Source organism: Aotus nancymaae, unplaced genomic scaffold (genome assembly GCF_030222135.1).
Source record: "Aotus nancymaae isolate 86718 unplaced genomic scaffold, 86718_ANA_hifiasm-v0.15.2.pri h1tg000062l, whole genome shotgun sequence".
Taxonomy (NCBI): domain Eukaryota; kingdom Metazoa; phylum Chordata; class Mammalia; order Primates; family Aotidae; genus Aotus; species Aotus nancymaae.
The window spans coordinates 16,964,915-16,989,518 of record NW_026988476.1 but is presented as its reverse complement, the minus strand read 5'-3'; the positions used below and the strand labels follow the sequence as shown (position 1 = coordinate 16,989,518).

General features: G+C 32.1%; 1 protein-coding gene across 4 annotated transcripts in view; it reads left to right on the top strand.

The window, feature by feature from the left end:
- The window catches only part of MDGA2 (MAM domain containing glycosylphosphatidylinositol anchor 2), an 868,798-nt gene that overhangs the window by 822,137 nt on the left and 22,057 nt on the right, over window positions 1-24,604 (top strand). For 3 of the 4 annotated variants that reach the window (XM_021668181.2, XM_021668182.2, XM_021668184.2), the window contains 4 exons: window positions 1,134-1,311; window positions 5,480-5,500; window positions 9,769-9,924; window positions 10,389-10,547. In XM_021668181.2, the coding sequence (XP_021523856.1) occupies window positions 1,134-1,311; window positions 5,480-5,500; window positions 9,769-9,924; window positions 10,389-10,547 (514 nt within the window). The remainder of the gene's footprint in view (window positions 1-1,133; window positions 1,312-5,479; window positions 5,501-9,768; window positions 9,925-10,388; window positions 10,548-24,604) is intronic. The other variant, XM_064365839.1, reaches the window with a different exon arrangement.

The following is a 24,604-nucleotide window of genomic DNA, read 5'->3' as shown; positions in this document are numbered from 1 at the left end:
GTTCCCTTCTATTTCTAGCTTGTTAATAGTTTTATTATAAATATGAGTGGATGTTTCCCAAATTTTTCTCCATCTAGTAGAAATATGTTTTTTCTTCTTCTTTTACCAGTTAACTATGTTAATATACTTTCTAATGTTAAGCAATCTTTGCATCCTTGCAAGAGAAACAATACTGGATATAAAATGACCATTAAAACTTAATGAATTTACTTTGTATACATATAATTTTTCTTTCTCATACCATCCTATTTTTTGGTTTAAATTAAGTAATATAGCTGGAGAGTGTTTTTCTTTTTAAAAATCCCTGCAAGATTTTATAAAAGATTAGAATTGTTTCCTGAACATTTTGATAACTGTACTATAAAATTATCTGAGCATTGTGATTTTTTAGTGTGGGAAAAGCACTGTGAAACTCATTCTTCTTCTAATATATTACAATCACATTTTCATCTTCATTACTGTGACACCATTATTTCAAGGTGACCATTGCTCCCTCTTGCCCAATCAATGGAAAATTCCTAGCCTTCATCTTAAGTTCCCAACATTCTTCTTATGGAGATGTCCTCGGATTAACTAGATGAAAGAGTCCTCTCTCCAACCTTCCCACTATGACTCAATTCCCTTGTGATTTTTTATTTTTCTTTATTGGACATATAACTGAAATTTTATATTATACATTTTTTTGTGCCTGTCTTTTTAATAGACTTGAAAAAGTTAAGGATTTAGACTTTGTTTTATGTTTCTAATGCCCAGAAGATATAGGAACTGTTATATATGGAATGCATATGTTTACTAATGTGATAAAGAGTTCTAAGTATAAGAAGTAGCTAAACTTAATATCTCCCAACTAGCAAATCAGAGACACTTTTGAAATTTCTGACTCTTACTAAATATTAGATGATATGTTAAATCTGTTAAATCTGTTTAATGAACCTCTGATCATTTGGCAATTACCTGCAAACATCTGCATGTAAACATCTTCAAAATTTGTTTCTCATTATAGACAACTGATCTTTAATAATATGTATTAATATATTTTTTCATTTAATAAAATTTCAGAATTTGTTTTCAATTTTCTTGGTACCTCTGAAGAACAGTCTGTGAACATTATTATATAATTGTTTTGATTTCAGGCTGGGCAGCAGCGTTGGTGGGAGCAGGAGATTAAAATAAATGGGAATATTCAAAAGGGAGAATTAATTACATATAACTTGACAGAGCTAATTAAGCCAGAAGCTTATGAAGTCCGATTGACTCCTCTCACCAAATTTGGTGAAGGAGATTCAACAATTCGTGTGATCAAATATAGTGGTAAGTAGTCTTTTATTTAAAATTATTTATATGTCAAACTATATGGAAAATTTTGGTTGCTGCTATCTAACAAATTTAGACACAAAGTAAAATTTAGTGTATTGACTTTCTGGATCATTAGCCTGTTAACTAAACAAACAAAAGCCAAAACCGTAATCACGATAAATGTGACATTTTGATTACAAATGTAGATATATAGACTAATTTAGTTAACTCTGAACCTATGTGATATAAGCAACGTTTCTTTATTTTTGATCCTACAAGTTATGATACTATATTTGTCTGCATTTTATCTTTTCAAATTCTTGATGACTTTAGAACTTGTTATTAAAAAGTAAAAAAAAAATTATCAAAATGTTTTTTTCTGGTTTTTTTTTTTTTAAATAAAATTAATAGACTTCAGGTTTAGAGTAGTTTAAGGTTTACAGAAAATTGGCAGGAAGTATGGAGAGCCCCCTTTCCCTGAAACAATAGCCCCATTATTAACATCTTACATTACTGTGGTACGTTTATAAAAACTGATTAATACAGAGACATTATTATTAAAATCAATAGTTTACATTACAGTTATTTGTGTTGTTCATTTATATGGATTTAGACAGGTATGTATCATTTCTCTACCATTACAATATCACCCAGAATAGTTTCACTGCCCAAAAAATCCCCACGCTCTACCCATTCATCTCTCCCTTCTCCAGTCCAGGCAGCCAATGACACATTTACTCTCTGTATGTTTTCTTCTTTTCGGGAATGTTATAAATTTGGAATCATACAGCATGTAGCACTTTTAGCTTTTTTAGACTGCCTTATTTCACTTAAAATACAGAAGACTTCTGTGTGCCTTTTTGGGACTTCATAGCGCATTTAATCATTGAATAATCTCCATTGCATAAATGTACCACAGTTTGTATATTTGTTTACATATCAAAAGACATCTTAGTTGCTGGATTTTGGTTTTGATTGTTGGTGGCCATTCATTTTTCATATTGCTAACGTTAAAAAATGCTAAACATTTGTGTGTTAGTGATAGTTTTATTTTTAATCACTATATGCATAAAATATTTCTTCACTACTTAAATGTCCTATTTGGACAAAAATAGAAATGAGTGTAGAATTTTCAAAAAGTTAAAAGTGGATCTAAAACCTTTATCTAGAATTAATATCTCAAAGAGAAACAATGGCAATTAGATATGTTATTTTACGTATACTAAAGAGATCCATATTTTAAAAATTGAAATTTTTGTGCATTTTATAATTTTAATATTCAGCGTTAGCTCTAGATTTTTCAATGTATTTTTCGAGTTTGAATAAATCATTGTTAAAACAGTTCCTATTTGTTGTATTGCTTCAGTGAAATATTATTATTATTATAAATATTTTTTGAGATGGAGTCTCACTATCTTCCAGGCTGGAGTGTAGTGGCATGATCTCGTCTCACTGCAACCTCTGCTTCTCTAGTTCAAGTGAATCTCCTGCCTTAGCCTCCCTAGTAGCTGGGATTACAGGCACCTGCCACCACACCCAGCTAATGTTTTTAATAGAGAGGGGGTTTCTTCAGGGCGAGGCTAGTCTCAAACTCCTGACCTCAGGTGATCCACATACTTCGGCCTCTCAAAGTGCTGGGATTACCGACATGAGCCACAGATCCCAGTCGAATGTGATTCTTTTTATCACTGATTATCAGAGCTTGAGTTTAAAAGATAATAGAATGCTTTGTTTGCAGCTGAAGTTCTCCATTGTGTTTACCCTTAAATACATGTTTCCTGCTAAAGGGGGAAGTAGTGAATATTGTAAAATGTGAAAAATTAAGTAAAACTATTAAAAACTCATTAAAGTTGTTTATACTTACAATTTATACCAAAAAAAAAATAAGATGTATAATATAGAGTGCATTAATATCAGTATCTTTAAAAGATGAAGATGTTGGGACTCAGAAAGTTTCAGTGTCCTGCATAGTTAAATAATTGTGAAATGACAGAACTAACTAGATTTAGGGTTCCCCGCTCCGTTAGAGATCTTTACTTTCTTGCTAAGGTGAGTTGATCATTATGACTTTACTTAAAGAGATTTTAGAAAGTTAATAAGCTCAGTAGTTGTTACTGAAAACTCTGAGGCAACAAAATAAAATGAAAAATAGATGTGGAAAATGGTATTACTTTTAATACTAAGTTTTCCAAATTGTTTTTACATACTCAGGTATACATATTAAGACCTCCAACATTTGTATTAGAATTATTTTTATGTAATACAGGTTTGGGCAACCTATACTTTAATGGTTTAGAGGCATTGTATTAGTCCGTTCGGGCTGCCATAATGAAATACCATAGGAGGCTAAAACAACACAAGTTTATTTCTCACACTTGTAGAGGCTGAGAAGTCCAAGATCAAAGCACTGGCATAGTTAGCTTCTAGTGAGAGCTCTCTTCCTAACTTATAAATGGTCACCATTTCACCCTGTCTTCTTCACATGGCAGAGAGGGCTCTCTGGTGTCTCCTCTTCCTCTTTTAAGGACACTAATCCCATTGGATTAGGGCCAAGATTAATTTAATCTTAATTACTTCCCTAAAGGCTTTATCTCCAAATACAATTATACTGGGGACTAGGCATTGACATACGAATTTTGTGGGGACACAGTCTATAATATGCATGTACAAAAAATTATTCAGGCAAGTTCAAATGAAAGAAGAAAATGAACTCGCTGCAATATTTAGAAGTTAGACTTGCAAATTTCCACAAAGTTAACTGCATTATGTACAGTGAATTTGATGACTAAAATGTTGGAGGAGAAGACTCCATTAAAACTCAGTCTAGTAAGAGCTTTACATGTACATACAACCTATCTTAGAACTAAGTTATAATTCAAGAATGCTTACATCTTTGAAAGATAGCACATAATTGTTTTAATTTTATATTACCTATGGAATAATTTTAATTTTTACTAATTTTAAAATTAAAATACATTGATATCTTGCCATAAAATAAAATTGTTATTTTAAGTTCACTTTCAGTTCCTTTTCTATGTTATTCTTTTCATAATTTGCAATGTGGATTGTAGAATCAGAAAAACAACTACAGTAATGAGAATTGTCTTCTGTATGTAGGAATAGTGAAAATAATTGAAAAACTTACTCTGGTAAAATTCATCATTTTTATACTAATGTTACAATTATGAACATTTTTGTCCATAATACTTTATTAGTATTGCACAAGTATAATAAAGGCAGTTAATGACAAACACTAAGAAAATGACAAATTAGACAAGTTCTGCACTATAGATTAACTGCCCATTGTACTCCTGGGAAACTACATTCTGCCCATTGTAATCTTGGGGAATTACATCAATGCTCTCCATCATCCAGAATAGAATTTTCTCACAGAGTAATAAGTGGTTAATTCATACATACAGATATAAATTTGTCTCTTAGATGAGAGATATTTTTGTTGAAGTGTTAGTAATATTTCAAGTATTCATTACTCTTTGGGTGGAAATTCATTGGTACTTGTGTTGCAGATATAATTACTTTTTTGGAAAAAAATTCTTTTGGTACTCCAAAACACAAAATGTGTTGCTCATCATTTTAACTCTGTATGCATGCACACATGTGTGTGTATGAGCGTATTTGAATGTAATTAAACAAAAAGGCATTGATGTTGCTATTAGTTTTAGTACACATATTACAACATGGTATCAGGATGGCTTTATTTTCATATATGTCATGAGCTCTCTACTTTACTCTCAGCAGAAGCAGAAATCAACAAAACCAAAAGCCAAAATTCTGCCAGATAATTGTTTTCATTGTTAAATCATCTAGATTATAGCTTGGCCTACTGTCAGTCTCAGTTTTGATATCTGAGTATATTTGTTTAGTACTGGTTAAAATATTTAAGAGGTGAGAAACTCTATACCTTGAAAAAGGAAAATTTCCCATGCTATTGAGAATTGGTCTTTTTGGTAATTTGAAGTTGTCATTGCTGAGCTCCAAAGCAGATTGTATTCAATCCTCTAAAACAAAATGGATTGCAGAAATAAATCTGAATGGTCACAGTGGGAAAGATCATTAACTTTTGGTAAGGAACTATGAGACACAGATTAGACTTTAATAAATAAAAGACATTCAAGCCATGCTAACATTGTTTTTTTGTTTGTTCCTTTTCCTTTTCTTGTAGCTCCTGTAAATCCTCATTTGAGTAAGTATATTTTCACTTACAAAATGGCACTATATTTAATAAATATGAAAATAGAACATTTATGCAAAGATTGTTTAGAAATCTTTGTATAAAAGATTGGTTTAAAACACAATTGTTCAGAATCAGTAAAATCGGCATTAAACGTAGATTTTAAAATACAAAGGATAGGGATACAAAAACACATCTTTTAATACTGATAATTGAGGTTTATAGATTTTCCTAAATATTGAAATATGGAGCCATTTGCCAACCTTCTCAATATTTGCTTTTTCTGCAGCTGTGGGATTTTGTGTGGGATTGCGTATTATTTTTATTGTTGTTATGCATTTCCTGATTTTCCTTCTTTGAATTTCTATATTCCACTTATATGAGTATGATTACTTAGAAAGTTGGTATTGGATGGGTTTAATTTAGACTTTCTTTTATAGAACACTACTGTACCACTCCAATGTATTTGGTCTAATTTAGGTTATGAATTCTGTAAAATTGTTAAATTTGGGGACTTCTGAAAAGTTATTTAAACATTATAAGATGATATGTATCTACCTTAAAAATATTCCCATATATGAAAACTTCCCTGTCCCTGGAAAATAATTTTAAATCAACAGAGGATTTACCGTGAAGAAATATTTTAAATCAGAGCTATTTATTTTTAAGAGTAGATTTTTAAAAGCTTAAAGAAGGACTAAAGAGCGTCTGTGGGTGCAAAAGGACCACTGGGTATCAGGTTTCTTATTCCTGAGTTTTTATTTTCATTTTTTCATCATATTGAGAAGTATTCAGGGAAATTTCTGCAGACCAAAAAAGCAAAATTTTGAAGACCATATAATGGAGAATATTTAAAACATCTTTAGTCATTTCTGTGTAGCTCTTGAAACTCTGCCAAAATCATGTTGTAATTAGAAAAGAAGTAGAAAGGCTGGGCGCGGTGGCTCACGCCTGTAATCCCAGCACTTTGGGAGGCCGAGGCGGGTGGATCACGAGGTCAAGAGATCGATACCATCCTGGTCAACATGGTGAAACCCCCTCTCTACTAAAAATACAAAAAATTAGCTGGGCATGGTGGCGCGTGCCTGTAGTCCCAGCTACTCCGGAGGCTGAGGCAGGAGAATTGCCTGAACCCAGGAGGCGGAGGTTGCGGTGAGCCGAGATCGTGCCATTGCACTCCAGCCTGGGTAACAAGAGCGAAACTCCGTCTCAAAAAAAAAAAAAAAAAAAAAAAAAAGAAGTAGAAAATTCAAGATTCATTCAATTCTCAGTTCTATTATCTTTGTAAAAATCCTGGACTTTATTACTTTCCTATTTTATAAGCTCTTTTACTATTTAATATTACATTGACTTTTGAAAAGTTTGTACAGCTCATTGCATTTTCTTTATCAGATATCCTGTATTCTAATAAACTTTTTAAATGATTGCTGGTTCACTCTAATGATAGTTTCTTTTGCTGTGCGGAAGCTCTTTAGTTTAATTAGATCCCATTTTTCTATTTTGGCTTTTGTTGCCATTACTTTTGGTGTTTTAGTCATGAAGAACAGAAAACCAAACACCACATGTTCTCACTCATAAGTGGTTGTTGAACAATGAGAATACATGAACACAGGGAGGGGAACATCACACACTGGGGTGTGTCTCAGGGTGGGGGTGGGAGGCTAGGAGAGGGACAGCAGGGGTTGGGGGAATAGGGGAGGGATAGCACTGGGAGAAATACCTAATGTAGATGACAGAGTGATGGATGCAGCAAACCACCATGGCATGTGTATACCTATGTAACAAACCCGCACGTTCTGCACATGTACCCTAGGACTTAAGTATAACAATAAAAAAAATTAAAATTATTGGGTTTTAACCGGTGAGTTTTATTTTCATTTTACCTGCCAACTTTTTATAAATTTTCTTCAGTAATAGGTTTATTTATTGTAAAGATATATGTCCTTAGAAGGAATGAAGAACTATTGATCTTGCTTAAGTATCTTTGTTTGATTTGAATTGTTACACTAGTTATAATATTGTAAACAACTTACACCATATATAATAACCTAAACTATGAAGTTTTAGGCACAACTGTCATTTTTTGTAGTTTTCAGAAGCTGCATTATTGCTTAATTTTACTATGAAAGACAAGTATTTTTGTTTCAAAAATTATTTTGTTGATTTTTGAAGACAAGGTATTTTATCTTTTTAAACAACTTTAAATCACAAAAAAATGTGGTTTAACAGTGTTATAAAAATTCATTATACATAGTCTTAAATAACATAAAAAGTAAGACTTGGCAGTAGATGTATAAACTGAAATCCTTAGTCTTCACATTTGTTCTGTGACATCTTTTTGTGCATATGTAATATGTAACTAAATAACTGAGAACATTCAAAATCAAACTTTGCTTTTTTTTTTTTTTTTGAGACGGAGTTTCGCTCTTGTTACCCAGGCTAGAGTGCAATGGCGCAATCTCGGCTCACCGCAACCTCCGCCTCCTGGGTTCAGGCAATTCTCCTGCCTCAACCCCCTGAGTAGCTGGGATTACAGGCACACGCCACCATGCCCAGCTAATTTTTTTGTATTTTTAGTAGAGACGGGGTTTCACCATGTTGACCAGATGGTCTCGATCTCTTGACCTCGTGATCCACCCGCCTCGGCCTCCCAAAGTGCTGGGATTACAGGCGTGAGCCGCCACCGCGCCCGGCCCAAACTTTGCTTTTATGGGATTCAAAACTCCAAAGCAGTTTGAAATCTCCTATCATATCTAAAATATGTTTAAAGAAATACATGCACGTATATAAATGCATACACTGCTACACTGCTGTCACCAACCTTATTTTTCCAGTTGATAGCATCAAAAGGTCATGTCTTGTTTAATACAAGGTCTGTGACATAAATGTGTCTAATAAATATTTTATGTAGAATATTGTTTATTCAGAAATTAATTTATTGATTAGACTCCCTTAAATACATATATTTCCTATAACTTTACCAACCCAGAATATAGAATATAAAGAAAGACAAAGAGATAAAGCAAGTGTTTAGTCTAAAAAACAAAAAAGAAAACATAAACTCAATCCCTAAATTTAAAGGGAAAGGCTTCTGTTTTATTTGTAAGTACCAATAATTTTTAATTAATTCAGGTACATAATCTCAACCAAGGCTCCATTTCCAAGGATATCGAATAAATTTAACCCCATTTGGGTAGGTTGGAGAGAGACTAAAATGGAAGTCTTTGTTCTTTAGGTGTTTGTATCTCCATGAATTCCAGGGAATTTGGTTTCCATTTGACTTTATCATTTAATAGCTGACCTTTGCCAAAGTTTTCTCCTCTGTAAGCCTCTTGCCTAAGGATTATTGTGATTTCATAGAGTTGTTATGAGGCTGAGTGAAATAATATACATTATGTTTATTTTTTTTCTTAAGGAAACAACACACTCTTTAATAATGTATCTAGCAGACCTTATCAACTTTTTTATTTACACCTATTTTTCAAGCCGGGTACATCCCAGTAAGAAAACCTTTGATACCTGGAAATATTACTACCACCCACATTTCAGAGATAGATGAAAAGTCTTTGTCTCAACTTGTGTTGGGTCTGAACTCAACATACATTAGGCATCCAAGAAATCACAGTCCTTCTTAAAAAATCTTTAAAATATCTTATAATTACTTCGTTTCAAATGAATTTCAAGTATCCGGGAAACCCACATTCAGATAAAATATGAAAGATGAGTACTTTTCAAAATAGTTTGCTATTAGCTTGCCCTAAGCACACTTCCATTTATGCAAGTGGGTATTAGAAAGCATCTGTAGACATGCATGAAAAATTATAAATTTAAAGTATACCTATTTAAAACTCCCATCGGGTAAATTGATAAAGGTAATTTTCCAATTGACAGTTTTGTTTTGATTGATTGTATACTAACAAAATGAAAGTTGGGGAAATTATTCAGCTATAATTCAAGCATGAATTGTATTCTTTAATTTCAGTTATCTGGATGTTTTAGAGAAAAATTGTTTGGGTCTTAATTATTCAGTAAGATATTAATTTATATGTAAAATTATTTTAGTTTTTCATTAAAATTGGATTGTTTTTATGTTTAGTTGTAATCTATACAGTTGTATATAGATAGTGCATATAGTGCAACAGTTGCATTATTATGGCTGTCATGCCATTATCACAATCTTGCATTATTTTGCTGCATAATAGTTTACATTTTTCTTATGAAAATATTGCAGTATTTGTATTAATTTATTCAGTATTAATTTAATTAAAATTTATCAACAGGAGAATTTCATTGTGGATTTGAAGATGGCAATATTTGTTTGTTCACTCAAGATGATACAGATAATTTTGACTGGACCAAACAAAGTACTGCAACAAGAAATACAAAATATACTCCTAATACAGGACCTAATGCTGACCGCAGTGGCTCCAAAGAAGGTATGAGGGTATGAACTGTTGTGTTCGTGGCAATCAGAGAATTTTAAAAACTGTTACAAATATGAAATACTAATATTTAGCCACGTATTTGAAGATTATGGCATAAAATATTAAATTTCCTATACAGTATCAATGTAGATATTTACAAAACTTATTAGACATGATTTTTTTTCAGAACTCACTGATGTGTATAGCAGAGAGAATAGGAATTTTTTGATAACTCAAGTCTAAATTTTGAATTTGGTCTCAAGTTTTTATACATTTTATCTGTAATTTGGTAGATCATTTATTCTTTATGTTAACACTACTATTAGCTATATATACACATACAGATTTTATAAATGAGATGCAAATCTTCCTATCCATCTTTATTTTGTATGAAAACTATAAGACTTCTCAGTGATTTGAAATTTAATTTTGCCTAAGACTAATGTGTTTAAACACTTTATTTTGTCTGTTTTAAGGTTTTTATATGTACATTGAGACATCACGACCCAGATTGGAAGGCGAAAAGGCTCGACTTCTCAGCCCTGTTTTCAGCATAGCTCCCAAAAACCCTTATGGACCCACAAACACTGCATATTGTTTCAGCTTCTTTTATCACATGTATGGACAACATATAGGTGAGATAGCAATAATTACTGATTCTTATAAAGTTAACGATAACTAAGAAGAAAAAAGTTCATAAACACACAGCATTAAAATAATTTTTGTCAAAGAATGCTACAATTTACTTTTTCAATGACTTATCTGCAAATTGCAAAATGAGATACTAAGAATTTTTCCCCACCATCTAATTTAGATTAGAATTTGACATTTTAGAGCATCACCAACTTTCTTTTGAAATTCAAAATTAGGCAGACCCTCAGTGAATTAAATTCTTTACAAGATCTCATGGAATTGACACAGCATAACTTAGGCTGCTTCTTTCCAAAAAATTTGCTTCAAAAATGACTCAATGCAGATTAATCATGATGAAAAGTAACATTGCCATGTTGTAGTTATTTTTAGCACCATCCACATATTTGAAATACTGATTTTTTTCATGTTTTTAAAGTATGCCAAACACACCTGACAAGATTTAAGAACATTCTAGATCCTGCAGAGTATACAAAGATAAAGATACATTTCCTTCCCTTGCAGACCTTGTATAGCAACAGAGGATAAGATGAGTAGATGCATAACTGTGCTCTACAAAGAACTACGTTACACTGAGGGTAGACCCAGTGAACTCTGTGAGGGAAAAGATCATGCAGGTCTACCATTTTATGTGCAATTCTAAAATCCTGAACTGCTTATCAATTTTTTTAAATAATTTGGAATTTCATGTTAACCTGATATATAACCTGAACCAATATGAACCTATTTATAGTCTCTATCCAAAAGAGTGTGAGCATTTATACCATTTGCTGCAAAAATATTACTGTGCTTATTAATAGGATTCTATTCCAGACCATTCCAGGAGATATCACATAATATAATACAAGTGATATATTCTCTCACCTTTCTAACATAATACAAAAGTCTGAATAATGAGCTTGAACCAGGGATTGTGGATCTGAATCTAGGTAAAGAATGAGTCAATGCATCAATACAAAAGAAAACATTTCTCTGGGTATGCAAAAAGGGTATGTTTTCAATAAGCCGAGATTAGCACAGGGAGGGTTAAGCCACTGGTAATAAGGAAGTAAAATGTGAGAAGTTAGGATTACATTAGTGTCTTTATATAAGTTAATAAAATAATAGTATAAATATATATGATATAAACTGGTACAATTGGGCACATAGTATATGCCAGCCACCATATTATTTAAGTTAAATAATCAAGTTTGTAAAAGTGAATGTCAATCACTTTACAAGAGTCTCAACTGAATCTCAATTAAGTTTGTAAAAAGTGAATGTCACTGTCCGTCTTGTACATGGAGAAAACTGAACCTCAAGAAGTTTGTATGAACTGCCAAGTAAATGGTTGTGTTGGGATTCAAACTCATACCCAACACGATTAACTAGTATTCTTCACATTAGAGCAATATGTGACAAGCCTAAAAGGATAGCATTTGGGTTTTTTGTTTTGTTTTATAATTTGTTTTTATTTTTTATACAGACAAGCTCTTGCTATGTTGCCCAGGCTGGTCTCAAGCAATCTTCCCACCTCCACCTCTTAGAGTGCTGGGATTACAGGCATAAGCCGTCGTGCCCAGCCAGAAAGCTCCTGCAAAGTTAAACTACTATAAACATGAAGTCAGGGGACCTGGGCTGGAACTTGGCTGTAGCACTTAATCGCTGTAATACTTTCGAGAAGTCATTTAAAATGTCTGAAACTTAGTTTCCTTATCTGTAAAATGAGAATAGTAATTCTCATTTCAGAAAACTGTAGTTTGGGTTAAATTAGGCAACATACATAGTATCTTCAACCAGAAGGCAGACATTCATAATCTTAAGTTACTTTGAATCTCAAATAGCAATAATACTACCAATAATAAAGTAATAGTTGACATTTATGAAGTACTCATCATAGACCAAGATATTTTGTGGATTATTTCTCTTAATCTTCACAATACACATTTGTGCTTATTAAAATCATTATCCTGTTTTATAGATAACAAAATTGAAATATAAAGAACTTTAGTTCCCATGCCCGTCATACGGCTAAGTAGTGAAGCCATCATACAAACATGGGAAGCTGGACACAGATTCTGCTTGTTTTATTACTCTGCAAGAACACCTCTTGGAAGGTTTTGCAAGCCTAGCTAACTATGTGACATTTATTTATTAGTGGTGTAAGTTATTACAGATTTTGTGCAAACAAGAAGCATAATGAGATGTGACTTAAGAAAATAAACATTAAAAAGTAGGTAAAATCATTCAGAAACAATCTAGACTGGAAAAGTACCTAAAAAGCCATGAAAGGAAACAAATCTAAATCTAACAATTGCTAAACCATTTTATTTATTGTGAGATTACTATATTATTACTAATGTAGGATTAGCTCAACTCTAATTCTTCCTTTTGGTCAATAATGTGCATTCTATTTACTTTTATTTTGAATATATTTCATGGACTTTTTTCTCTTTTTCCAATTTACATTGGAACACATATTCTAATTGATTTTTAAATAAATATTTCTAAGACCAATATTTTGAATTAGTTTAAGGCATAAAATATGTTCACCTTATTTAAGAGACTAGTTTTTTAGGGCTTTATTTTTAAAATACTTTAAAAACACTTTTAACATGTCATTGTAATACTCTGTAATACACTTTTAGCTGAATAGCTGTTATGCTTCTTTATTGTCAATGGATGTCCAGTTGACTTTCTGCTAGTTTTATCCTGAGTATTTTGGAGTCAGGGGAAATTGGGAGGAAAGTTCTCTATTTCTTGGCAAACATTTACATTTTGACCCCTGTGTCATTTCTTTGCTTCATCAGACTGAAGGTTGCAGGCTGGGTACCAGGTTTATTACTTGGGTTCCTCTCAGCAAGATGCAAGCATGCTGCTTGCTAAAATCTAGGAGAAAATACCTGTTTCAGGTATTGTGTAATCAGTTAGAACTAGATAAGACAGTTCATTAGACAGATCTGCCAGTAGTTAAAACCTTCCTTCTTTGCATGTATGATTCTCAGACTTTCATTCATCTGTAAACTCAGGAGGCATTTATAGTCACTGGTTTTACAAACTGTTTTAGTCATTCTTTTGAAAATCTAGATTCAAAGAGGACTGTCCTGAATTTCTAATAGCCTAATTAAATTTGTAACTTCTTGAGTAATTGTAAATACATCTTGCACTTTTAACTGTGACTAAAGGATGGTATACCAAAGGGTCATAATTATCTAATACAGAAATGAGCAATACATTGCTACAGAGAAAGACTCCTCTTTGAACTAAAGTCAGATATGTTGTATTACTTTTCTATTGCAGTGTAACAATTTTCTCCAAACTTTTGGGACTTAAAACAAATATTTATTATTACACAGTTTCTGTGGGTCAATACAGGTATAGCTCAGCTGAGTGCCTTTGGCTCAAGGTCTCTCCTAAGGTTGTAGTCAAACTTCCGTAAAAGGACCTCAGTATAATTTGAAGACTCAGTTTGGGGAGGATATACTTCCAAGCCCACTTGCTTGATTTTTTGGCAGGCTTTGCTCCCTCAAGAGATTGGACTAGCTATTGATTTCTTGCTGGCTGTTGATTGGAGGCCTCCCTCAGTTCCTCACCATTTGGACATCTCTACAGGGCTGTCCCATGACATGGCAGCAGGCTTTCTTTAAAGGAAGTAATCCATTAAGAAGAGAGAGCGAATGCATGCCCGGGATTTTTCGTAACCTAACCCTGATGTGATATCCCGTCATGTCTATCTTGTTCCATTTAATGTGACTGAGTTGGTAATTCAAGCCCATACCCAAGGGGAGAGAATTGCACAAGAGAGTTCATGCTAGAAGGCTGAGTTGGCCCTGTCACACTGGTACAATTTCTTGTGAGTTAAATGTTTCATCAAAACTGATTGAATAAAAAAAATGTTTTTAAATGAAAACTATAATGTTATCCTTAAAGTACCTGCTGACTTATATGTGATACAAAATCCAGCCACTGATAATAATAAAAGATTTTTTTCAGCATTCCTGTGACTACTGATGGACGTTTCAATTATCAATGAATTCACTGAATTTCTAATGTTCTTGCAAAAAAAGAAGGGGGGGGGATCTCATATGAGATCACTAGAAATGAAAAAAGCTTATTAAATACAAGTTAATTACATCATTCATTTCTTTAAAAAAGGATGTGCAATGTAAGCATCATATCATACCAGGAAATTAAGGCACTTATGAATACATTCATTGTACTTGATAAGAATGCTTCAATAAAGTTGTGTTTCTAGAAACCTAATTCCACTATGATGTAAACAGGAGGAAAGGAAAAGTAGCTCATTAATGAAGAAACAGGAAAGTGTAAAACAACTGATAAAGTAGAGAGATGTGGGATTGTAGAAGGGCTTATTTTAAGAGAAAAAAAGGTAATAAAAAGGGTTAGCTTAGAGATAAATCATAGGGATGATTTTTTAATCAATAAATTTAGAGCTCTGGTTGGGAAGTGAGACTTGAAGAGAGAAACTGATTCCATTTACACTAAAGTGGGAAAAAAATTAAGTATTAATAGTAACATGGCTTCTGATAGATTTCTACCTGCAAAAACAGCAAGCTAACATGAAAGTTGCCTCCCTGTCTCTATTTTCTCCGCAAAATAAATAGTTACATGTTCAAAGAGATAGCTTTAGGAGAGTAGTAAATGGGAGCACAAAGTAATTGACAATATAGAGACAGTTGAAGAGGTTGGAGATGAGGACATCAGTCTTTAGGGTTCTGAAATGCATTTTGGAAAATAATGGTCAGTTTGAGTCCCCATCTCTGTATAGTACAGGATTTGCTTGCTAAGTAATTTCCTTGCCATCTTTTTAGTCCATAGCTTCCAGGGTAAAGATCTTTCTCTAAAAGCAGTAAGGACCTCAAGGGTATATGCCCCTCTGGCTTCTCCTTGGGGTAGCTACATAGTCTATTCCAATCATACTTGGAGTTTTTTAGGTCAAGCTCTCTTGTGCCTGGAGCCTCTTCACAGGCTCCTTCTCTTGTCCTGCTGAACTGTAGCCTTGATGGGAGTAGAAATGATGTCTCTTCTGCATGTAAATAGTCAAGTACTCCCCCCAAAAATTAATAAATATTTGTTTAATTACCTAATTAAGTACTTTTTCTCCTATTTAATCATTTAAATCATGCATAATCTTCCTTAAAGAGGCAATTCAAAGACATCTGCTAAAGTTCTTCTCTATTTTCTCTGCTCCGTTTGTTCCCAAAACTCCTGATATGCATACCTATCATAACGTTTATCACACTGACCCCTGTAAAATTGTAAACTCCTTGAGAACAGTAACCATGATTTATTTATATTGAATTATCTGAAACAAAATTTACACAAGAGATTTAAAGAATGATCCAAACTAGATACTTTTGCTTCTGGATATACTAGAATAACGATACAAAGGAATTGAAAGTGTGGACTTTAGTTTGGAAACAGAAGGTAGTTTCATTAAGACATTATAGACTGTCAAAAAAAAAAAGAGAGAAGAATACATTTATTATTGACTTAACTTGATTTTTCATCTACATGCTCTGGCAACTAAAGCAAAAAGAAAAGCAAAAGCATCACATATTTTTAACAATGTGAAGAGAAATGCATGTTATAAAAGTACATTTGAATAATGTAATCAGCAGTATCTTTACTTAGTAAGATATTCATATAAAGATATAAAACTTGTTCAAATAAAATTTTAATATATTGATAAACCATAACACAGGATAAAATCAAATTTTTGTTTTGAGCTGAAATATTAAGGACCAGGTATGTCACTTTATGATCATCTAACAATGTAGAGATAGAATGTAAAGAACCTGAAATTAACTACTCATTAAGTTTCTCTTAAGATAGATTAGATTAAGCAAAAGTTTGGCAAGAATAGATTAATGCTTTCTAACACATATGCTAACATTCAAGGGTTTTAAACTCAGAACTTAAAATGTTTTTATACAAAATATTGAGAAAGCAAAGGTGATGATATTTTGCATGATTTTATGAGTTTGGTTTTTATTCTTACTTTGGTCAAAGACCATATTTCTTCTGATTAGAATTTAAAATGTCAAGATTCTTGCTTACATATCAAATATATTCTCAAATAGGAAATCAGCTCATATACTCGGATTTTTTTTCCCCTTGGAGTTAAACACCATATGAGAAAGAATCTTACAAAAAGTAGCCATTATTTTAGAACCTTGATTATACTGACTCTAGGAGAATCTCGGTGGAATAAATATAAATTTTAAGATACTTGCATTATGATAAATTCTCAGAATTAAGTTCCTTGCAGAAGACAACTCTTAGGTGACTGAGGGGATAGATAAGGCTACTTAGCGTTCTCCATTTAGATATTAGGGAGTAGCTATCAAACTGTGAGCTGTTTGATAATAGTTAATATTAAGTCACGCTTTCTGTTAAGAATTAGTCAATGCTCTCAGTGAAGTCCTGTCTGTGTTTCATATTTATAATGCCGATGCTTTCAAAAGGAAAATAATGTTATAGGTGGAAGACATTCATTCAGTAAACTGCTTTGTTAAATGAGATGCATTTTAAAATGGAGGAGGTGGATAGAATCTAGCCATGACTTTATTACAGTGTATAGTAAAACTCTTTTTACAGATACTTGTTACTGTACATATATGTGTGTATGTGTGTGTGTGTGTGTGTGTGTGTGTATATATATATATAGTAACTATATGTAATCTCTAATACATTTATCTTTTTAGAATCCAGGTATGAACCACTAACTACTTCTAAACTCATTTTTTTTCTATTTAATTCTTCATTGATGATGGTTCCTTAGACAATCTATATTAAAATCTAGTGTGTTTAATCAAAATTAATGAACTATCTCAGAAAGCTGAGTCTCATTTTCAATATAATAGAAAATATTTCATCAATTGAATTGATGGTAATTAACTTCTGTTTCTCATCTAGTGTACCAAACTTTTCAAACAAATTTTATTGACATTAAGGATTTATTGTAATGGGTATTTTTCACCCTTCGGTTCTGAATTCGCTCATTTCTGTTCAGTAGGATGAACTGCACATGCTGTGTATCTAACAGTGTTTAGGGTTCTATAGAGGATGAAAGACAAATATGATAAAAATTTCGTATTCATCAAATAGTTCATCGCCTTTTTGAGGTAATACATTTCTGAATAAAATAAAGATCAGAAAGTAATATATATCAAAATGTAGGACAAGCCCATGGCATGGGTGAACAAGGAAGCGAACGCTGAGGAATACAACAGGATTAAAATAAAAGTATCTATGAAAGAGAAGAAATATAAAGCATCTTCCAAAAGAGGTAATTATATAGGAGGTGGAGAACAAAGGTCAAAGAATATGAGAAATAGACAGAGCCAAGGTATGACAATGGAGAATACTGTGCTTATGGGAGAGTAGAGACAGTGACAGAACCAAAGAAGAAAAAGGTCTGCATAAGAGATTGACTCACCTCAGAAACAGAAAGGAAAGCTACAATTTAGAAACATTTTGGACTCTAATGTACAAATTCACCTGTGTACCAGAAGGAATGGTAATAGCTGTAGAAAATTAACTGACATTTTTCATTTAGGATAGCACTGCAATCATATTTTGAAAAAATAATATCAATGGACTTTGTGCAGCTGTTTCTATTCAAGCAGAAAATAAAGATTTTATAATTTCTCATTTATGTTTGTATAAAACAAATGATACTAGCAATTACCTATCAATATACATAGATCTTGCCTAGAGCTGGATGATTTTGGCACATCCTCATCTTTCGTGAAATATGAAACTCAAATTAATAAGTCTGTGTTATTGATTATAATAACAATGTGATTTGTATGCAAGTGATCTCCAGAACTCAGAATAAACCAAATTACAAATTAATTCATGTGAACTTGGCAATTTCAAGAATCCACTGGGAATATATATGTACATTTTAGGACATATATTTATTTATCTAAACTATATATAATACATATTTATAGTAAAATTAATAAAAGTAAAATTATGTTAACTTAAGAACTAGGTAATAGTGATATTTATGCAAATTATAGTTTACATTATAATATATATTAAATAATATTAAAATAATAATCATGCTATTGCATGATTCCATGAATAACCTCAAAGTTTTGGCCATTACTCTTGAGATAATACAGCACTTGTGTTACGACATTTAGCCGTTTGCCTGCAATCTTTCAACATAAGAGATGACCAAGTCCTCTAAGTTCTAGCACCTGATTTTTTAAGAGTGGTGACCAAAAGATGGGAATTAAGAAACTAAGGAAAAGAGAAAGTTTGAGTTTCGCTTAGCTTCTTCAAACTTGTATTTTAGAAAAATAGAATTTGAAAAATCCTATAAAATTGAAAATCCTTGGGGATGATTAAATTCATGCATTTTGGTATCTGATGTCTACTAAAGCAAGAACACAGTGTCTCTGAGGATTTAAATTTACTTTTAAGGAGTATTAACACAATCCATCATATTCACTTCAGAATTTTTTTACTGTAATACTATAATGTGCTGAATCAGCATGCTGACTCTAACTTCTCTTGAATAGCTTTATTCTATTTCACAAGTTCTAGTTTTGTTGACCAAAATGATTTGACATAAGTTTAAATATCTTTTGGCATTTATTTATCATGTATAAACTTAAGAACTGTTAACTTACTGGGAGAAAAGTTTCACAATTATTTGTTGATTAACACTGCTTTTATCATCCCCTCTAAAATATACAAGTAAATAAGTAGTTTGCATTCACTAACTGGGATAACATAATTATTACTCTATATGTAAGACATTGAAATTATATTTGAAAGATTTATTTCAATAAGTTGTAGTTCCTGTGTCTTTTTCTTATAAAACCAGTAAAATTTGCCTTTTTAAATAAAATCTAGCCACAATTCAATGCACCTTATTTAGCCTATTCCCAAACCTAATAAGAACTCTGGGATAATTCAGACCTGACTTTTTTAAACCTAGGCAAAATAGTTTTTACATATTATGAATTCAACAAACAAATAGAAATAACTCAAGTTTGAATTTATATTACATATGTAAAAAGAAAATGTTAAGAAATGTAAACATAATCACAGGCAAACTGAATCCCCTTAGTGAGAAACAATATTCAGTACTGACACAATACCCTATCATTATTGATATAAGAGAGATAAGTCATACATATTAATATGTTGTTAAATTATATATTTATTAAAATACATGAATTCTGAAAGACATATAGTATGCACTGTTTTGTTAGCAAACTACAATAGGTCTTATAAATATTCTATTAATGTTTTATTAAAAAGTCAATTTCTTGATTGGATGTATTTTCTGTCAATTAAATCAAAATAAAAGGTCATGCAACCCAAGAGAAATAAAACTCTATATGAAAGGGCATAAGAGAAGCCTCAAAAACGGTTTGGTGAAAAATGCCAAAGGATTACTTATTATTCAAGAATGAATAAAGAGGAAGAAAATGAAGAGAGAAAAACATGAGGTTCTAATGTAGATTCCATAGAATAAAATGAGGCTCACATGGCATATAGCAGAAGCAGCATAAACTGGTGAAAAAGACTTACTGACTTACTTCAGGTGAAAGTAAAATGTGTACAGCATGTGCTTTCCATCTTTAATAAAACACATAAGAATATGAACTTTATGAAAGAATGTAAGAGAACAGTGGACCAAGAAAAAGATGGAACTGGATAAAGTCTAGATATAAAGGAGAATTCTATGAGGTCACAAAAGAGTGATGCACCTTAAATAGTATAATAGCAGATAAAGATGACACTAGAAGCAAAACAACAGAAAAAACAATATGCTGTGAAAATTAAAGTCAGTTCTGTGGAAGACAGGTTTGACATTCTTTCTTACCCTGAAGAGGAAAAATGATAGAAGGTAATTTTGAAGCAGAAAGCGAAAATACAACACTGAAAGATAAAACCAAAAAAGAAAACTGAGAACCATATGGATAAATATGCGTGCTTTATTCCAAAATAAAAAACTAGCAAATTGATTCTACCTTATAATAAAAAGTCAATGGTCTATTATAAAGTATATTTTATTCCTGTAATGTAATATTCATTCAGTATTATGGAATAGCTTTGATATAGTCTAACACATCAATAGAGAAATAGAAAAATCTTAGTTGAATATCTTTATATATAATGATAAATGTAGTGCTGATTATATGAGAAATAATATATGGTTTACATACTTTAATTCTCACTAAAAACTTATGCTAGATATCGTCATTTAGTTATCATCAGTTACCTGATGAGGAAGTTGAGGGAATGAGGGATTTAGAAATGAAGCCAGAGTCATCCAATTGTGATACAAAGAATGCAGTTTTTGCTTAAAATGTGGACACACATATTTATATACTTATATGCATACATGTGATCTTATGTGTAAAGAATTAAAGAAAATTTCTCTAAAAATTTGAAGGATAAACTACATCATGTAACTACACATATGTAGGTAAATTTTTTTTAAAAGCTAAGGCAACATACACCAAAATGTTAAGAAGGCTACTCTCTGAGTGATTCAATGATAATGTTATACTGTCTTTTCTGTTCATTAGTATTTATGTCCAATATTCATATAAGTTTATATACTACATTATATGGAAAATGTATATGTATATTGTAAAGTGTTACATATTAACATATTACTAATAATTTATATGATTCTCTGTTATCAAAAGGAGATAGTCTTAAAGCCAAGGAGTAGTAAATGATACCAGATAAGTCCTATTGCCCTAAACAAGTATAAAAAATGGGCAAAATATATTAGAAACCATTTGTAGAGAATAGACCAAAAAACAGGGTAAGACTGCAATGCATGAGAAAAGAGAAACTAATGGAGTGATCTCCATGATAGTCAAGTTATCTGCCTGAGGACAATTTCCTGACCTTGCCACAGATCCGAAACATTCAAGCAGAATGTGAAGATCGCACTCAGTCAGGGAACAAAGATTAGCGTACCGTACAATTGAAGTCATTGGAATCTGTGGGTCAAGATAACAGAAAGAAAAGAGATATGCAGGGTTGAATCCAGAAATCTGTATGGGGTTTCCTCATGAGTCTTTGCTGAAGGGTAGACTGTACATGAAGAAGACTAGAAAAACCAAGACTTATAATATAGCAACCTTTGTGGGATTGACGGCACAAAGATGGTGAGGGCAAGGAGACCTGGGAGGAGAGCAGCATGGAATATTGAAGTTTCAACTATGAAACTTGATGAGAGTGTAGGGATCTCATAAAACTCCTGGCAACACAATGAAAACTAGAGAGGCTTTCCTTTAGGAGCTAGAATCACACCTGGGAGAAAGGTCGTCTCTAGACATTCTATAAAAAAGCCTAAATGCCAGCACCAATAAGATCCATAGGTAAGACAGATTTAGAGATTGAGTCCCATAAAGTTAGAGGATTTCAGGAAACAATTTTGGCTTTTCATAGATCTGCATTAGTAGTGTAAAACCAATGCTATACAAGTTCAGCATGGCCAATTTATAATTTAACAAGATGCTATAACAAGAGCCAATAGCCCTGTGAGAAAGATGACAGCTGAAGAGTCTCTATAATGTTCTATGTACAATGCCCATTACTCATTGAAAGTCACTAGATGTACAAAGAGATAGAAAATATGATTTACAGCCATAAAATGTTAACATCAGTCCATAGAAACCAAACTTAAGAAAGTTAGACTTTGGACTTAGCAGATAGAGGCTTTAAATAAGGTATTATAAATGTGTTCAATGAAATAAGAGAGAATGTGCTAAAAGAATCAAAGGAAATACAATGAGTGAATAAAGAAGTTCAGCAGAGGAAAAGAAACTATACAAAAGGTCTAAGTAAGAATTATACTACAAACTGCAATAAATAAAAAAAATTCACTGGATGGGCTTAACAGAAGACTGGAGTTGACAGAAAAAAAAAGTTAATGAACTTCAAGACAGATAAAATTTTCCAATCTGAGAAAATAGGGGAAAATATTCAAGAAAAATAAACAGAGCCATAGTGACCTATAAAAGAATAATAAGTAGCATTATATATATATGTGCTTTCATATTTTTCCATATATATATTTATGTACTTATATATAAATCAATTGTGCAAAAGAGAGGAAAGAGACCCATGGCAGAAAATACTGTTAGAAATAATAGGGCCAGGCATGGTAACTCACATCTGTAATCCCAAACACTTTGGGATGCCAAGGCAGGAGGATTCCTTGAAGTCAGTTGGAGATCTACCTGGGTAAGATGGAAAGACTCCATCCATACAAAAAAAATTAAATTAGCTAGGTATGGTGGGTGCCCCTGTAGTACTAGCTACTTTGGAAGTTGAGGTGGGAAGATTCCTTGAGCCCAGGAGGTTGAGGCTGCAGTGAGTTGCGATGGCACAACTGCACACCAGTCTGGGTGACAGAGCAAGACCCCATCTCTTAAAAAAAAAAGAATATAAAATAAATTTTAAAAACATTTAATGGAAAAGACTTAGAAGAAATTAGCATAACCCTGAGGAAGATGAATATAAAGAAAACCATATTTACGTTCATCACAATCAACTACTGCAAACCAAAGACAAAGGAAAATTCTCCAAAGTGACCTGAGAGAGAAAGAAGAGCATACTATGAAAATGGACAAACATGAATGATGGTTTACCCCACATCAGAAATAGCATGCAGAAGATAATGAAACATCTTTAATGTGCTCAAAAACAAAACCCTGCCTCAATTCTAAACCTTATGAGAAACATGAGAGAAATGAGAATATTTTTACTTATGTGAATCAGAGAAATTTTGTCTAGAGAACGAGAAGCTCACCACTGCCAAAAATGCTAAGGGATGCCCTTTGGGCCACAGGTGCCAGATAGTATCTCAGATCTACAAGTAGAAATGTAAACCACCAGAAATGGGAATAAGTGGAAATTAAAATGCAGTATTTCCTTTCTTCTTGTAATTTATAGAAAATATATTAATATCTGGATCTTAAAAAATATTACTGTAAGGTAAAGTTTATAATATAAACAAAAGTAAAAGATATATTTTACTAAATAAATGGGACAGATAAATGAATTACAATGTTGTATAAAGTTGTTACATTTGTGGAGATATTGAATGTCAAATGAACGGGATAAGGTAATAGTGGAACATGTGAAGGGAGTTTGAATTACAAGTTGTAAGTATGAAGGAGTAAAATATTGACTCTAATTAGACTCTGAAAAGTTTTATCTTGTTATTGGTAGAACCATCCCTAATGCATAGTAAAAGGAGATATAGTTAAGAAGTCAATAAATAAATTGAAATCTTAAAATTTTTTTATTTGTTTATAAATCCTGAAAAAAAGCCTTTCCTGAAAAACAGGAATAGAAGAAGACAGGGAGAAGGAAAAGCAGAAGAAAGAAATGCAAACCAACAAGATGGTATATTTAAGTATAAACACATCAATAACTACATTAAATATAAGTAAATTAAGCACTGAATTTAAAATGACTAATACAAGCAATAACATAAATATCATCATCATTATGCTGAGGGAAACTCACCAAACACACAAAAATTATACACTGCCTAATTCCATTTATATGACACTCTATAAAAGAAATCATTGATTAGTGATAGAAGACTGATCACTAGTTAGCTACCAAAGTGAGAGTTGCTGGGAAGATAAACTACAGAGGAAAGTGAGAGAATTGTTTGAGGAAATGGAAATGTTCTGTATCTTGAACATTGATACAATCAAGACACACTAGTTGTATCTTGATCAAGTATTTACATTGTAGTACATATTAGTCTAAAATTATTGGCCTGTACACACAGAAATGAATTTTATTGCATGGAAATTATACCTCAATGAAATTGATTTTTTTAAAAAATTATCTATTAAAATACTGATTGCCTAATGATTAAGATGCAAGACTCTGAAACTCTGATTTCAAATCCTGTGTGTGCTATTTTCTTACTGTATGACATAGAGCAAATTATCTAACCCCTCTAAGTTTTCTCATCTATAATGTGGGAATAATAAGTACTTAATAGGATTGTTGAGAGGATTAATTC